The 17,931-nt window shown below is 33.1% G+C and overlaps 2 protein-coding genes and 1 long non-coding RNA gene across 4 annotated transcripts; all 3 read left to right on the forward strand.

Moving 5' to 3' along the window:
• The first annotated feature begins 227 nt into the window (after window positions 1-227).
• On the forward strand, window positions 228-4,591 carry LOC123716397 (hemicentin-2-like). 2 transcript variants are annotated; one of them, XM_045672126.1, is made up of 4 exons: window positions 228-381; window positions 2,375-2,477; window positions 2,553-3,338; window positions 3,530-4,591. In XM_045672126.1, exons 2-4 carry the CDS (start codon window positions 2,423-2,425, stop codon window positions 3,658-3,660), a joined length of 972 nt encoding a protein of 323 aa, XP_045528082.1. In that variant the 5' UTR covers window positions 228-381; window positions 2,375-2,422; the 3' UTR covers window positions 3,661-4,591. The 2 variants fall into 2 exon arrangements, with proteins under 2 accessions (XP_045528082.1, XP_045528083.1); XM_045672127.1 differs by having other exon boundaries at window positions 228-329.
• A 4,219-nt stretch (window positions 4,592-8,810) lies between these two features.
• Window positions 8,811-12,232, forward strand: LOC123716665. Its single transcript, XR_006754590.1, has 3 exons — window positions 8,811-9,046; window positions 9,241-9,272; window positions 10,165-12,232. It is a non-coding gene; the product is annotated as an uncharacterized LOC123716665 (long non-coding RNA).
• Window positions 12,233-13,512: 1,280 nt separating this feature from the next.
• LOC123716499 (glycine-rich protein DOT1-like) lies at window positions 13,513-16,876 on the forward strand. Its single transcript, XM_045672263.1, has 5 exons — window positions 13,513-13,804; window positions 14,172-14,424; window positions 15,351-15,527; window positions 15,976-16,165; window positions 16,575-16,876. The coding sequence occupies exons 1-5, from the start codon at window positions 13,547-13,549 to the stop codon at window positions 16,591-16,593; spliced, it is 897 nt and encodes a 298-aa protein (XP_045528219.1). The 5' UTR covers window positions 13,513-13,546; the 3' UTR covers window positions 16,594-16,876.
• Window positions 16,877-17,931: the final 1,055 nt, after the last annotated feature.

Here is a 17,931-nt window from a genome sequence, read left to right on the forward strand (position 1 = left end):
GCTCTACTCGCTACAGTGTTGGTAGCTCCTCTTATCGTTTCATTTACTGGCTAGCATGTGACTAGCAAAATTTAAGCATTAATTCTGAATACAAACCATTATTATGATATTGAATGGATAGCTTGGATGTAAGTAAATCCGATATTTTATCATAGTATTAATAGTTAAGACGGCTGAGGCCTTGATGCGCGGGGCGGGAGGCGCGAGGCGTCAGTGAGTCGCGGCGCGCGTTTGCAGGCGGTCGTTTGTGTAGTGGCTAGTGAGACATGTGTAACAGTGACCAACCTCCGCGCCAATAGCGCATTCTGATCTCAACTCAACTGAAACCGGTGCACCATTTCTTATATGCATTCACTATATATAAGTACATTATAATCACAGGTATAATTTTAACACCTACAATAATATTTAACTACAGCATTGTAGCGAAAAGTATTCTAAAAATTATTCAATCGATTTGATGGTATCCAGGTTATTTAACTTAAACGAAAAAATTAATTAAAATCTATTTTCGTTATTTTACCTTTTGATATTTCTATAGAAATTTCTTATTGTTTAAAAATTATTATGTACCTATATTAAAGTTATCACCGAATACGAAGACATAAGAAATAGATGGAGTTTATAGCGAAACCTCACTTGTTTTCAACGTATCTTAGTGCTAATGAGCGTAATACTCTCATACATTTACTTTTACATATAGCTATGTGGGCTGCCTTTCTAGGAAAGAATATTATGTGTCGAATTATTACTTGTTGAATGATGAACTGAGAAATGATATCTAAAACATGTCACTAAATTTATCCGTAGTTTGTGAAAGTGTATTTCTTTTAATTTGCTATAAATTTGACTTATTTTATATCCAATCAGTGGCCGGTATATCAGAATGTTTTGCAATAATTGCAGATTTCCATGAAAATGTGAGAACTATAAATATATTTTTCAACAAGCTTAATCTATAAATGGAAATTCTATTTATTTATCGTAGTAAGGGTAAGTTATTGATGGAGGCGAAATTATTTCTTATACACTTAATATTTCAACGGACTGCTTAGAATAAAAAAAAATATAGATAATAGACAAGTTACCTGTAACAAAATTTCTAAACTGACGTCGACGTCATTTGCACTTATATATGCGGATAAATTATTATTATAACCGAATAAAAACCTGTTTCTTTTTATTTTAAAATGTATTTTATCCTACGTTCTTGTAAACATTTCTATATATATAGAAGAATACACTAAGATAATTTTAATAATCATTAGTATTAGCAAATACAAGTGCGGATCAGTACAAAATAACTATTGCAACACAATAAATAATTTTACTATTATTGCTCGGTATTTGTATTCTACTCGTACGTTGCTAGCTTTAGCGCTTAATAAATCTCCATTGGCAAATCGAAGCGTTTTCATAACTTATTATGTATGGGGCTGAAAATGAAAAAAAAAAGTTTTTATAAACAAAAAATAATTTATGTGTCAACTGGTTAATTTAATATCCAAAGCAAGGTTGTTAAAACACTATTTTGAATTAATGCAATATCTGACAGAAATAGAGACCCTATAACATGTTTCAACAGACAAAATAAGCGGTTTAGTGATGGTATATGCTAAGATCACACATAACACTATTTACAAATATTAGATCCTCATAAGGGATTTTAGTACATATATATATGCCTCTACGATTCTGATTACGAATTCTTTTAATTTTTGAAGTCTAAAATTATGGACCATCACATTGTTATAATTTCTTTTAAAATAAGTAATATTAATATTCTTTTGTGGTTGTCCATGCATTCGGGGAGTTGTCTCAAATGAATTTTCGACACGTTTGTTTCGAAATTTCGAAAGTGTGGGGTTATGTATATAGCTGAAACGTACATAGATACTACTTGGTTTTGGAACAGAAAATTTTCTATTTGGAATGTTTCCTCTTTTCCTTCATCATAACCCATATACATATAATATGATTTACTTATGTTAAGATTAAGGTAAAAACGGTTTTTTTTTAATAATAAAATTTATGAAAAATGGATTAATAAGCCATACCCAATGAACTGAGGACATAAAGAGCTTTCACATGACATTTCAGTTTATGTACTTAAAACTATACTCGTATAACTTTTTAACAAATATATTGCCGATACGATATATGTGTGCTACCAAACCTATTTGATAAAAATAACCTAGATGTGAAGCCTATCGTATATTGTGGTAAAATAAAATGAGAATTAAACGTTATAACTTAAATAAATAAAGGTTTTATGTTCATAATAGAGTCCTTATAATGAAGGTAAACTATATCTGACTCTATAGAGATTTATATATGCGATCTGGTTCTTACGATAGCATTAAATTTGTTACAGCTTACGTAAACGGCGGCGGCGGCGGCGCGACAGCGTGTGGCGGCACTGATGGCGCCAGCACTGCTCGTCGCGCTGCTCGCCGCGCTTCTTTCGCCCTCTACACGTATGGATTCTCCGTTGATACATCCATTTATTTTTCCTCGAGTACCTAAAACAAGATATTTTTTGTTTTCTGCAGAAAAAAGCGGCGTGGATTGGGAAACGGCGACTTCCAGCTTCGGCGTAGGTCAATTGCGGATAGGAGACCCGAGTGAAGCTGAAGCAGCAGCAGCGGAGGCTGCTCTAGCAGCGGAGAATGCACCCGCGTGGCGTGAGCTATGGCAAGCTTCGTTGGAAGCCTTGCGGCGTGAGCCTGAGCTTAATGCCACAGCCGAAACAGTACGCGCACAACTTGGCTCTGTAGCTTTTTTGCACTGCCCGGTGCGACACCTCGCTGAACGACAGGTGTCTTGGGTGCGTCGACGTGACTGGCACATCATTAGCTCCGGTGCGTTTGTGTACACCAACGACGAGCGTTTTCAGGTGCTGCATCGCGAAGGTTCGGAGGACTGGGTGCTGCAGATCAAATACGTACAAAAGCGAGATAATGGCACGTATGAATGCCAGGTTTCATCCAGCAGCGGTGCACTGTCGCGGCAGGTGCATCTTCAAGTGGTGGTGCCCGAGGCACTGATTTTGGGAGCGGAGGAGCTGCATGTAGATTCAGGTTCGGCAGTGCGGCTTGTGTGCCTCATCGAAAATAGCCCCGAGCCGCCGCAGTACGTGTTTTGGTACCACAACGCCAGAATGATTAACTATGACGCAGCGCGTGGCGTATCAGTACAAACGGCCGCAGCAACACGTGGTGCGCGTACGCAATCATCGCTCAGTGTACACCGCGCGCGTCCCGATCACTCTGGCAATTACTCCTGTCGGGCGCCCAATGCCGAGCCCGCTCACATCTACCTCTATGTCTCCGAAGGCAGTAAGTTAAAAAATATATTTTGGCCTTCAGTCACTCTAAAGGCTTTTTACAAATATTATGAACGTCAAACATAGAATAATAACACTGGTGCAAGAAAGCATGAAATTTAAATTCTAAAAAAGCTTTACAGAATTTCACCACACAGCCATGTTTTTTGTATCTATTTTAAACAAATATTTTAATAATTTCAGGTGACAAAATGGCAGCGACACTGTCTCGCAGTGCGGCTGCTACTAACTACAGCGAAACCACACTTGCCGTACTATTGTGCGTCGCAGTTGCAGCAGTGCTCGGTTGCCCGAAACGACTTCACCGTTGCTAGTGAAAGTGTTGAAAGTCTATCGTTAACGTACTAATTATTATTACATAAATCATGAACAAAATTCTATAGAAAGAAGATTGATCGACTCGATCGTGAACTTGTGAACTTTTTAAGGATTTAATACGTAATGTAATAATTATTGCTCAAAGTTAATTTTTGTTGGTATTATATATTAACAAAGTAGGTTATAAAAACTTGTATATTTAATTTATTATAGTGACGATCTCGTAGTTCTATAAAGTTCGATTTATTTCTCACAGATTTATCTTAATGAAAGTTGACAAATTCGTTCAGCTCCAATAAATCTTTATACCAAAATGTATCAATATCAGTTAAGCGGCAAATATCAGGTAACTTTTATTATGATTTTATATAGATATATATAATTATCTATATTGTGTATAACTTATCACCACATATATGATATAACCTTTGGTTTTGGATCTCTCTTAATATTACGTACTTATTCTTATTGACATTTGATATTGTATAAGTACTCTTAATATTGTAATTATAACGTTAGATCAACCTAAACAAAAAAGATTCAAACACAATATAAAGTCATGGTCGAATTTCATGTTGAGAGTGACTTGCAAAACTATAGATTCATTCTTTACCTATACTTGATCTCTACAATAATTTCACTTTATTCTCAGCCCAGATGTCAAGAACAGTCGTATGACCGTATGACCGTATTGTTATATTACCTGAGATTTACGAAAAATATTAAAATAATTCTGTTATCTTGGCATTGCCATGAATTAGGGACTTAATATTATTATATTCAAAGGTACAAATGTTTTCGTATATTTTATTATATTGTTATTTCAAATTCTATGTACATAAAATGATAATTCTGTAAAGTAAGCGTAAAGTCTGAGTTATAAAATATATCTAGTCTTTCCAATACTAGTAAATGTTTTCACCTTCTCGCCAATACGTCTAAATAAATTAATTTTGATTTTGAAATATCTCTTATTTATTAACTACATTTAGTTTTGTGTCGGTCATCCAGTGGGATTCCAATATAGTGTCCAGTCTGGTCTATTACTTACTCCTAAAGTAAGCCTAGGTCCTAAACTAGAGAACGTCTTTGCCGACCACGCGCTACCACTTGTCATACATCGAGCACTCGACGGCGCTCGCGTAGGTCCTTCGTCGCCCGACGTTATGTCCTTAAATAATATACTAATTGTTGAATGCATGCTTTGTACACACATAAACAAGGACTAGAAGCGGTTAGCAAAGCATTTTTACTGGAACCTGTTTTTTCTTATTTTACAATATATAAGTTTGATTCTTTAATTTTTATAATTGTCATTAAGTAAGTCAGTAAGTTCGGTCTCCGTGTTTGTGTGTCCTGAAATAGCTGTATGACATTCCTTCCTAATGAAACTAAAATTAAAAATTTCCAATAATATATTTTTCTTTCAGTGTTGGCTTGTGGCTGCAGCATGCGACTCTCATCCCTGAGGTAGAAGATCCGATTCGTGCCTGTGCGCGACTGGATTTTCTTTCTATGTTTTCATTAAACATTCGCTCGAACGGTGAAGAAAAACATCGTTAGGAAACCGGCTTGCCTTACACCCAAAAAGTCGACGCCGTGCGTCAGGCACAGAAGGCAGATCACCTACTAGCGTATTAGACAAATGATCATGAAAAAGATAAATTTTCAGGGGCATATTTCATACTGTTTCATCATCATGAAATATTTTTACATCTGTTTTGTTAATAGGTTTCCTTTAAAACGTTATTGATATTTAGGTCAACGACATGCGGGTTTCCTATGTTTTACCTCAGTGAACGAATACTTTTCAAAGCGTAAATATAATAAAATCTATCGAGGTTCGAATTGTCTTGATACTACTACTATATACTTAAGTATATCTTAGACAAATTAACGACCTAACTTTACGAATAACATTCTTATTCGTTGATCAAATAAAAAAACTAACTAACATTATAATAGTTTTAACTAATGTACTCATTTGTGTTTTTCTGACAAATTATGTCGAATATCCACAAGTCAAGTGATTTAGTTAAGTTATAATAACAATTATTGTATTTTAATGCTACTTCTTCGATTAAACTTATAGAAATTTCAGTTTTAGGTGCCAATTTATAAACGCCTGCTCGAAACTGTCAGCGCAAAGTAACACCGACGGTAATACTTTGCTCTAATAGTGCTGCCAGGAGTTTCTTTTCTTAATAATGCAATGGCAACATAATTTGTTATAGGATTAAAGCTGAAATGTTTTATTCCACTGATTATAATGAAGTACACTTTTATAATTGGTAGGTGACTGATAATATCTGGTAGTAAGCTATGCAGATTTTCTCTCTCTCCCCTGGTCACGCAAAATTTGCAAACTTTTTCCCAAACGTAAATCGGTTTATTAAACTACTATTTCTAATGACAAAATTCTTAGGCATTATTTTTTTGAAACATTAATAATATTGAAAAGGTATCAAAGTTGTTGATCATGTTTCGTATTGACAATGAAGGAACTGGTCTAACCCATGACTCATGCAAACGTCCCACACGTGGACTTGATTACAAATGACATGTAAGTTATACGAAGTCTAATAAACTTCTGGTTCTTCTTTATTTGGCATTGAAATCAATCATTTTAGACTATTCGTTATGTTAATTATACGATTTCTACTTGGTACACATTTTCGTTACCATGCAGTTGTGGCATAAGGAATATTTTGTATGATTGAGAACATCGTTTGATTAAATCTTGGCTGTGTGTTAAAGTGTAAAAAATAAATACCGTTACAATTGAAAATTAACAAAACATTACATTTGAATTTAGAATTTGTCATTTGTCAAGACATTTTTAAACTCTCCATACGCTTGGTATTAGTACCGTTTATAGTACATATGTTTATGTACCGGGCATTTATTAGATACGACAAGAACTCCTCTATTTGTGACAGAAAAAGATCTGCCCGTCCACGTAGTGTTCGTACGAAAAAGGTGGTCAATGCCAGGTCACAGAAACAAATTGTTTATGGAAGAGCAAATTTACTAACATAATTTTGATTGGCTCTAAATTTAGCTCATTTCATTGAACCGCTTTAAATTATTACAATTATAAGGTCGTAAGCGTTGAAACCGGTTAAGTCTTTGACCTTTAGTAAAATAGCATATTTTTTATTTCTCGTGTGTTGTGACTGGAAACTAAGATGCATTAATAAAAATAACTCTTTACGTATTAAATATCGCAGCAAATAACATTTAACTATATATTTGAATATTGTTATCATTTAGTCATTATTATTTATTTATCAAGAATACCAATTTATTCTCCATAAAGTACAGCACGTCGTGTTGCTGCGATAACTCAGTTCAGAATGAACACTTCTTTTAGATCAGACCGTTGATATATTAGGTATAAAGATACTCATGGCAAACTAGATGTAAGTTTTAAAAAGGTGGATATTTTACAATTGTCCCATGTTAATTAATTAACAAAATAGCCAACGACCCACCGGTCATTCCACGTACAACAATCTTACGAATCCTTCGTGTTTCTTGCTCTCAATCAAAAATGGTTAAAATAACTAGTTTTTTAATTTCGTTTATATTATGTATAGTATTTAATACTTTCTGTTCTTCAAAGACAATAAATCCTAATGAAACCGTGGAATTACAAGGAAAATTTGTTGTGGCTCCCACTCCAGTTCTACCAGAGGAAGAAGTAACAGGGGATTATAATAAGGAAAAGATAGAGAAAACCGTAGTTAGTGCGCAAATTGTTGCTACCATTGACAATAACCAAATCACGCGACCTGCACTGGCGGATATAGATCCAGCGTTTATTACAAGTGAACCAACGAGGGTTATACAAGTAGCAAAGGCGAGGACCAATAGTGACGTAACATCAGAGTTGATTGTGCCAACACCAGTAGTGAACACCAAATCAATGTTTCAAACAACGTCGCCCGTACCTCCGCTGGAACTTATTTCACCAGTTGGCACCGATGTGATTGGAGAGTTAAGGGATGGAGGACAAACATTGGATGTGAAAGCCACCTTAGCACCTTTTCCTTCAACAGGTTACTTCTGTACATGTTAACCTTACGGACTCAAGGTATCCGCTGTGATTTTATATTTTTTCTATATTCTTAGTGCCCTTAGGATATTTTAGTCATTTAGCCGAACATAAAGTCATTCTTTACGAGTAAACTGTAGCTTGACATATACAATAAAGACCGCGCCGCGCTATATTTACTTTGTCTGCGGATTCCGATGAACAGTTTTTAGACTTATGAGCTAATCCATCATGAATGATAATGTAATACTTGATTAAGAATACGGCTGTTTATGTTGTATATATATATAAATATATATTTTCAAGTTGGGAATCCTATAAATACTGGCAACTCAAGTTTGTCCAAGGCTGTTTTAGATTATTCCTGATGAAGTCATAGCCAGATCATAATGGATTATTGGTCCTATAAACGTAGGTTATTTAAATAGTGTTTTGTCATATTCATCTCTTTGTAAAGAGACACGACAGTGCCGGTACAGCTGTGAGGTTTATATGAATATAATTTACACCGCTTTAGTCTCAGACCATTTATTATTGATATAGTATCATTCTCTGTAAAAGATTTGTATGTTAGCTAAAATTAATATTTTAAAATATGGAAATGAATTTATTATGTTTATTCATTATAACTTGTTATTCGTATAATATCTTGTAAATAAATAACGTATCTTAAAAATTATGTGTTTATCTATTTTTTTTACATCAAACTGGCTTTATATTTCAAAGTTCACTGAGATAACTTCATATAATAAAAGCTTATGAAAACATATATATTTAGCACGAGATAACCCGGTGAAGTTATAAATCTAAAGTTATCTTACCGGAAAATTCAACTGTTTTTTTTATTAGTTTTCTTTACTTTTTTATTTCCCACCGTTCAAACCTTCCCTGAACTTTCACAAATATTTCAAGGTCAATAGCCAATACATGTTTATATATGTATACTTATTTTAATTTATTGTTATTATTCACTATTAGTTAATTCAGAATCGCTCAATGATCTCAGACTTTAAGGTCAATTAAAACGGAAGAACACTAGATCGTGATCATCAATTCAAATCAAATCATATAAATAAGTATCCTGCAAAAGTTTCATTATAAGCACAATGAAATTCGTCATATCGTGTGTATTAACAGTGTTCGTATCGCTGGTGTACGGTGAAATTAAAGATAAAGAAATTGTTCTAATCTCGCCCCTGTTAGCTCCTAATGGTAGAGAAGAAAGAGCAAAAGATTTTCCTATACTTTTATTATTGTCAGATAAAAACGTTAGTGATATAAATGAGATGAAGAGCGATGATTCGCAAACCATTTACCGTGTGCAGGTTAGTATAATTATATATAGAAAAGACCTGAATTTTTAAGATTCTTGCAAATATTAATCAAATTTAAGTTGAAAATAATTTGCTTAAAGAGTTTTAATTATTACACCAATTGCATATAGGCAGTTGTAGCTTGTGTTGTGAATAAATGACGCCTTTTATGTATACTTTTTAATTTCTAATGTAATGCTTTGCAGAAGTTGGGTCATCAATAAGAAGATAAACGAAGGTTTGTAAATATTTATTACTAAAACTCACTATAGGTCAAGGTTCTACAAAATTATTTCTTTATCAATTAAGTTACATAGTCTTTTTGTTAGCAACTGTAAAGTATAAGTCTATGAAAAAATAAAAGAGATAATTAAAATCGTTAAAAATAAAATCTAATAACATAATAAGGTAATATATATATATAAGGTGATATATCACCTCTATTTTACAAACCCAAACCCAAAAAACTATCAAGAATTCAAGCGATTTGTTCTTCTACAACAAATGATTTATAAAGATAATCTATGATAGATTTGTATAGGTATATCTATGCAATTACTTGTTTCTTTCACAGTGTGGATGCGCGGTTTTAATAGACTTATAATTAATTAGCGATAACGTCAGACTAACGCAGCGTAGAACAAAATAATAAATACGAAAATATTTTTTGGTGTCCATTACACATTCATTGTTATTAGTTACGCGATATATATGATGAGCTAGTCTGTACACAATATGGAAATTAATAGTAATACAACTTAGGTATACAACGTACTACTTTTATTTTTATGGGAAATACTACGTAGTCTTAGAAGATAGAAGTTATAATTCCACGTTCAGGTAATGTGAATGGGGCTGATAGTTACTAAGGTAACCAAGACCGCAAAATAATTATTAAATGCTGAGAATTAGAGACAAGACGTGCCAAATCTCTCTTTTGTCAAATGCTCTTTGGATTTTGAATCACTTGACTGAATTCATAGGGGTAAAGATTTAGATGACAAGCAAAAGGTATGTTAAAATAAAAATGTCTAAGAAGACATCCAAGACGACGCTGACGGCCAAGAAGATTTATGTTAGTTTTGGCTTGCGTAAACAAAAGACAAACCTTATGTTTTTTACGTTTTCAGGGTATAATTCATACAGAAATGTCCCACCGAATTATGGTTATGGATCCAAAATCGCTACATTACACACACATTGATTATAGTTCTAAGATAAATAATATATAGTATCAAAACATTGAAAGAGTAGAAGGGTCAACAATTTTCCCTTGTGAGTGAAATCTTTGCAAGATCAAATTTGGCCCTTTTAGGCTGTAAACGATTATGAATCTATGGTTTTCAGCTAGATATTAGGCGCAAAAACATACAAACTACGAAAATGGTAAAACTCCTGGTTCTACATATTATTTTGTAAAATACGCATAAAAATATATTTTAAAACATATAAATATTTTGTTAATATATGTTAAATTTTTATGTCAAGTGACACGTAAATAGAATAAATACTTGTGACTGTTTTAAAATAACCGCGCCATCCCGTAGCCAAGCCGATAGCCATTATAATTGACTTTATTATTCAGATATATTTGCAAATAATTGCTGTATAGTATTGTCTTTTGTTAACATAGCTTTTACACATTGAAAGAAAACAATTTTTTTACCGGATTAAAGCTATTTATATTATTATCACCGTGACCACGCAAGCTGTAAAGCACGCGAAACGTCGGAAAAATTTAAATTTAAAATTATGTAAAATATTTATAATAATACAATAATCCGGTTAAAAAATTGTTTTCTTTCAATGAATGCTGTAGTTAAATGTGCATGGATTTTTTGTTTATACAACCTTCAAAAGTCTCACCATTATGTACTATTATCAAGATTTTCTCGCCTTGAAGCTGACCCTTGAAAATTTATTATTTGTAGCCTTGGAAATGCAGGCTTCATGCTGAGTATGTTGTTATGCATAAAATATGTTTTGTCTTTGACTTTGTAATCAGAAATTTCTTTGTTTTGCTTTCAGTAAGTAATTACGCGTGTCTTAAATAATATCATTTAAAAAATGTTTTAATTACTTTAATAGATATATTGTACCAATTGAAACTTGTTGTATGATTATAATAACAAATAACAATGCAATCACGAATAACAAGTCAATAAATGTTAATTATAAGGATAAAGTTTCAAAATATGTATTTTTATGTCTCTTATGTTAAAACATTATTTTGTGGAAATCCGTAATGACCTTGACTAATTTAATCATAAATTATAATTTGATATCATGATTAAAACATGTTAGACGAATAATGAATTTGAAAATAAACGATTGGAGTTGTAAAATTACAAAAAATCCTGACCTTTAGTGTATATATTATCTATGAATTTGGATTGTTGTTAGATTTCATAGTATTACTCGTATTAGCTACACTACAGACTAAACGAAGATACTGCCTGTTATAACGAATCATCTATTAATGAGACAATAATGAATGTCACAGTATGGCTTGTAAGTAATTGTTTAAGTGTAAGAGACTCTTGGGCCGTGGGGTTCAAGTGCTTGTGCACTAAAAGATTTAAGTTGGCAACTGGTCGATAGTACCCATGCACCCAGAGCTGATGCTATTAAAGGTACACTGCTACAAAGATCATACTTGATCCACCATAATTTGTTTTAATTTTATATTTATTAATTATTATTATTACTTTATAGGTTACCAGAGATTTGTGTATAGGATATTCAACAATTTAAAAATTATAATAAATAAGTTGTAAATTAATTTTATGTTTCTAATCCCAAAAAAACCATAAACACAATTAAATCCGTGATCATCTGATAGTTGAGACGGAGAACGTAAAGTCAGGAATTTATATTTACTGACTATTTTTAAGGCGCTTTAATGTTTAAGTCTTCGTTAACAATGTAATATTATAGCAAATTTAATTATTATGTTATTATCATTATTTTTCCAAAAGACTTTATCATGTGTGTAAACCGTAACGTGATGTGTTTGCAAATAAGTGGCAGTGCGATTGTAATGATATGCAAAAATGTAAATTACCTTTACCGAGATGTAACCGGGCTTCCCACTCTACAAGCCGTGTAATCATATCACTAATTCTATTGTGTATAATGTTTCATTCATTGTTTCTAATGAAACAAATGTGTTGCAATAAATCAATCCTATAAGCATTATTTATCCAAATTTAAATACAGATGTATATATATATATATATATATGTATATATAAACTAGTCTTCACTGAAGTACTGCCAAACGAATCAAACTAGCTGAAGTAAAAAATTAATTACGCTTGAATCACAATTTGAATGTTTATTGTAAAATAAAGGATATTGATCCATCTTCAAGTTTTTAAAGACGGTTAAAAGTAGCAAAATTTGAATTGGAACTACTCCATATTGTAAAATACAAAAACTTTAAACGATGTAGTGAACTAGTGAAGCGGACCACTTAGCGAACTTGTTTGAACTGAGAGCTAAAAGCATTATAATTTTAAACGCCTGCTTCTAGTTCAATGTACACTTCTTTAATAAAAAAATAAATAAGTATAATTGCACCGTTTTAATTAAAGTACTAAGGACAAGGTGGAACATTAAAAATAGATTTAAATATGAAATTTGTTTTGTTTTCGCTTATTTGAGTTTTTGATGTACTCATTATTATTAACTGATCCGCTTCCAAATTCACATTTATTCATCAAATTCGGCTTTATTTGCATTTATCTATATTTTCATCGCAGTGTTACGTAATTTGGCAGATCGCGGTTTATGGTGGAGATGGTGGAGCAACCTATTTCAAAAAGAAAATCTTTATTATACATAATAAAAATATACCGTCTTTCTTATTCCATCACGAGCTCCTACTGCACAAAGCACATTTGTAAACGTACTGATACGTACGTACGTACGTATGTACATCTGATATTATTACAACAGGCTGTAGATGGTACAACATCACACAGGCCGGTTTGCGGGAATATCCAACCAAACGTGTAACGACTTCACAAATAGACAAGTCTAACATGTCGATTATTGACACACATTCAACCACATACCGCTAAAATAATCTCACTAAAATTAAATATTAGACGTTGTCCCAAATCAAGTGACATTTACTATATTTTTCCTCTTCTCCTCTAGAGCATTTTTTTTTTAAATCATGTATCCGCCTTTTGTTTGAAACATACAAACAAACTCAAATTATTAGTTACTGACAGACTCTTTGCTTTCATGGTCGAATTTTTGAAGTTCCTAAACATTGATTACATTTGGGGAAACCAAAAATTTATGAATGAATAAAAATATTATGGATCAGAATTAAAATCCTCCTTTAATTCTGTTAATATAATTATCGGACTTTTTCATCGATGTTTTCAATCGTCATCTTATCGTGATGACGTGAGTGTGAGAAACGCTCAGTGACGTGTTGTGTGGTGTCCAAGAGTGTTGTATAAATAGGTCGGACGCACGGTGGCTGGCAGTGACCGCGATGGACCTTTGGTGTGCGGTGACGTTGGTGGCGGTTGTCGCCACTGCTAGCGCCTCCCTTCATGACAATTACCTTGACGATAGGGAGGTGATGGTACTACCGGTGTTGGCGCCTCCCAAAGACTCCCCGACACGTGCTACTGACAGATCCAGGCAGTTCCCTATATTAATATTGTTGTCGCAGAGGAACTCTTCCCAAAAGTTAAGAGAGCCAGAAGCTAAGTCACTAAATTACAATCAACAACCTATATATGTTAAGGTATGTAGTTTTCTTAATATCTTTTTGTATAACCTTAATATATTAAAACTTTTTAAAGTTTTAATTGAAACACTTTTTTATTACAATCGCGTGAGAAAGTTCTAACGATATTTGTCATTGTAGGCTAACAATGTTGATATATTGTTATAATAATTTAAAACCATTAACGACAATATTAGATCTGTATGATAATTAAATGAGAAAAATATTTGTGTGTGCTAAAGCTAAATGTTTTGATAATATTGTTTTGCGAACAAGTATTAATTAATATATGTATTTTTAAAATCAAAAAAACGTTTAATATAACGTTTTTATCTTCTTATTCACTTGCTGAATGAAAAAGTTTCATTAGAATATTATGTTGCAGAAACTAGAAGATCAAGATCACCCTGGAAGGTTAAATAGGCAAAAGCGTACCCTTGGAAAGCTCCTTCTTGGCCACAGCTTTGGCTTTTCCTTGGGTGGTGGACATGGCTTCAGTGGAGGAGGTGGTTACGGCGGAGGCTACGGTGGAGGATACGGTGGAGGATACGGTGGCGGACGCGGCTACGAAGGAGGCTATGGTCACGGATACCAGGAGCCACAAAAGACCGTGATCGTTAAAGTCATAAAGGAGCATAGTGAGTGCTTATTTTTTATTTTCCTTTAAGATAGACCGAACTGATTAAGACTCCACCTATTGGAGGAAAGCTGGCACAAAAGGTAATAACTGATAAATAATAAGCGATTGACAAATATGTGAAAACTGGGAACACTGCCAAGGTATATCGGTAATATTGATAAACCACAACTTTTTATATTTTTCTATCAACGAAATAGATATTAAAATCTTATTTTCAATTAATTAATTAATTAATCTTAATGCAACCAGTTTCTAGAAATCTGGTATAATATATCTTATATTCTAGAAAACATTAAATTATCTTTTAATTTGTAATTAATATTTGAACATTAATGAAGCATCCGTGTTTAACAAGATTATTGGTAGGACAATAGAAATGATTCTCACGGTTATGGTACGCGGAGAATACGAAAAGCAATGAAAAGCAACTTGTTTATATTTAATTTATTCATGTAAATTTAAATATTCTATTTATTTCGAGGTAAAGTTATAATATTGTCTTTGGTTAACATAGCTTTTACACAGTGAAAGAAAACAATTTAATAATAATACAAATAGCTTTCCGGTTAAAAAATTGTAAATTTATAAATTACTTTAAGTTGATGGTATCGAATAGTATCCTTGGACTCTCTGTAAAGACTCTGTGATTTTTTTTTTAAGATAAAATAATAAAATCTAAAACAACCAGGGGCGCTACAACCTCTAGGTCTTGTAATACAATCAATCTATAGGCGAATATGTGATCAGCCTTCTCTGTTTGACATGGGCACTTTTGGGCCTGAGGCTTCCTTGTTTTGTCTTATGATGATTTTCCTTCGCATTGGTACAGGCGTGATTCGGACGCAAGTTTGAAAGATGCATTCTCTAAGAATAGGATAGCATTTATCATATAAAGTAAGAAATTAATTTATATTCTGTTTCTAGCTCATAGCCACGGCGGTAATGGTGGTTACGGTGGGCACTACGGTGGAGATGGAGGATATGGAAACTATGGCGGCGGATATGGAGGTGGCGGCGGCGGTGGTGGCGGCGGCGGCGGCGGTGGTTATGGTGGTGGCTATGGTGGAGGCGGCGGCGGCGGCGGCGGTGGTGGATACGGAGGTAAAAAATATTTGTATTTTTAAATTTACGTATTTACAATTGAATCGTTCTAATATACCAGATACAAATAAAATTCAGGGCACGTGTACTATGGTTTCATATCAAGTAACGTTATTCCTATTCCCAAACGTCAACTTAAGTGGCAACACATGCGACAAAATGCAACGTGACCGAGGAAGTTCGAGCATTTTCCTAATTTATAAAGAACTTTTATAGCACTAGTAATGTTGGGCTATAGTCTCCGTATACACACTTGACAGTTCACTAACAATAATGTAATTTTTGTATGAAAGTGAAGCGTCAAAATCTGCCAGCCAACGTTTCGAACTCGAACCATGAATTCTGTCTTGAAACTTACCAGATTAAGTTATGTTTGTTAGCTGCTGTAACAAAGACAATAAACACGATACACCTGATTATTATAGAAAATAATTCTTACTATTTGCAGGCGGTGGTGGTGGCGGTGGAGGTTATGGTGACGGTGGCTACGGTGGCTTAAATCAAGGCGGAGGTTACGGCAACAATGGATACAACCACGGCGGATCAACCGGCTGTGGTGGCGGATGCGGTGGCTGTGGTGGGGGTGGCTGTGGGGGAACTGCACATGCTACAGCCACAGCTACTGCCACAGTGAATGGGTAAGTAGTAGTAGAAGTAGTAGTAAGTAAGCTTATGTTATATAATATTTGAGTTATTTCTACTCTTCTTTTAATGGAAAAGGAAAAACGCGAATTGTGAATATGGCTACAACCGTATTTGAAGTCACACACACATATTGCATTATATTATGCAAATATATACTTTTTAATGGAACTTAAAATATCCAGTATCGGAAACAGGTATTTGGACGTGTTTTGGATGGCCGTTAACATACCCTTTTCAAGGACTAGTTCAGTTCATATCTGATATACTTGCGATTAACAACATTGATATGTATTCATTTGTCAGAATATAAAGATTAATCACGGTATTATCTCAGCTATGATGATGTAACATAATTATTTTTCGCTGATCAACACAAAATTAACGTTAATTTATTTCTTGCAGGTATGGTAAACGAAAATGAGTATTGGATCAACAATAAGACGGATGTAAAATATATAAATTGGATTTATTTACCAACTTGAAATAATATGGTATAAACGCATATGGCTCTAGTCCATAACGATCTTCTGTGTCCGTGTAATTTATGTGTTACCAAATATGCATTACTAGTAATGAGTACTTAATGGTCCATGTAGATATTAAAAATGTTTTATCATCACGTATTAGTAGAAAATCTTTAAGAAGATTCGCTCAATTAACTGTACTTAGTAATAAAAAGTATAATTAAAGAGATATATTAGTTATTGCTTTTTTTCTTCATCCTATTTGTTTATCAAAATATAACATAATAACAAAATACGTTCCGATTGGATGACATGTTACCAACACATTGCCTTTCTAGATAATAAATGCCTATACTCAAAAATATAACTGTTAATTTTAGATGTCTTTTCCATTATATTAAACCTTATTCCTTATAACTTTGAGTCACGTAAGTGCAGGAATGTGATCAGTAAGCATCATGAGTGCCGCCAAGTTAATGCCGATCAGGACAAATGATTTGCACACAGTTTAGTACTTCTAACTGCGTAGAAGATACGTAAGAAATGTCCTTATTTGAAATAACAAATGTAGATTATATAGTGTATCAGGCGATGTTCTCTAAACGATTCTCTTACCAGTAATATTTTTTTATATTACTTTACTAGTCCTTGAAATCGGGAATTATGTTAAAATAAAACTCGAGTTCGATGTCGTAAATTAACTCGATATATATTGACACGATTTCAAGTTTATATTATAAAATAATTACATAATTTAGTAGTTCTGTTGTTTAAAGATATAATATGTTATGACCCTCGTGATGATTAATCTTACGTTAAGATTATAGGTTCACCTTCGATAGTTATTGTTTATTATGTTACAACAAATACATGCCGAACCCGGATATAAAGTAGTTAGGTATTGCCACAAAAACCACAACGTGCCAAGTATCAAGATACGATAAATTAATAATAGCTTATTCTGCGAACGTCTTCCTCACGCCGTCATTATATAATGCCTCCCACAAAGGCGATTTCCTGCTAGATTGAATATTAAAAACTTGCTCTTTTTAATTATTTCATAATAATTAATAAAGTGTCAATGTAATTTCCAAGGAACAATAAGTGTGTGAATCATGAATATTTTTATCATTTACATTTTTTTAATTATCTTCATGATACTATTCATCAACCGTAATATATATTCCACGATATAGTTTGATTAAAGTTATTATTTAGAATCGTTAAGTTGGTAAACTGTAAAGTATTTTACTAAGGGATTAATATTTCCATATTTTGAGACGTCATATTTCAAT

This window comes from Pieris brassicae, chromosome 11 (assembly GCF_905147105.1).
Source record: "Pieris brassicae chromosome 11, ilPieBrab1.1, whole genome shotgun sequence".
Taxonomy (NCBI): domain Eukaryota; kingdom Metazoa; phylum Arthropoda; class Insecta; order Lepidoptera; family Pieridae; genus Pieris; species Pieris brassicae.

Coding starts and splice junctions, on each gene's coding strand:
- LOC123716397 (XM_045672126.1), top strand. CDS start 2,423: ATGGCGCCAGCACTGCTCGTCGCGCTGCTCGCCGCGCTTCTTTCGCCC. Junction 2,478..2,552: donor GCTTCTTTCGCCCTCTACAC/GTATGGATTCTC, acceptor TGTTTTCTGCAG/AAAAAAGCGGCGTGGATTGG. Junction 3,339..3,529: donor CCTCTATGTCTCCGAAGGCA/GTAAGTTAAAAA, acceptor TAATAATTTCAG/GTGACAAAATGGCAGCGACA.
- LOC123716499 (XM_045672263.1), top strand. CDS start 13,547: ATGGACCTTTGGTGTGCGGTGACGTTGGTGGCGGTTGTCGCCACTGCT. Junction 13,805..14,171: donor AACAACCTATATATGTTAAG/GTATGTAGTTTT, acceptor ATTATGTTGCAG/AAACTAGAAGATCAAGATCA. Junction 14,425..15,350: donor TAAAGTCATAAAGGAGCATA/GTGAGTGCTTAT, acceptor TTCTGTTTCTAG/CTCATAGCCACGGCGGTAAT.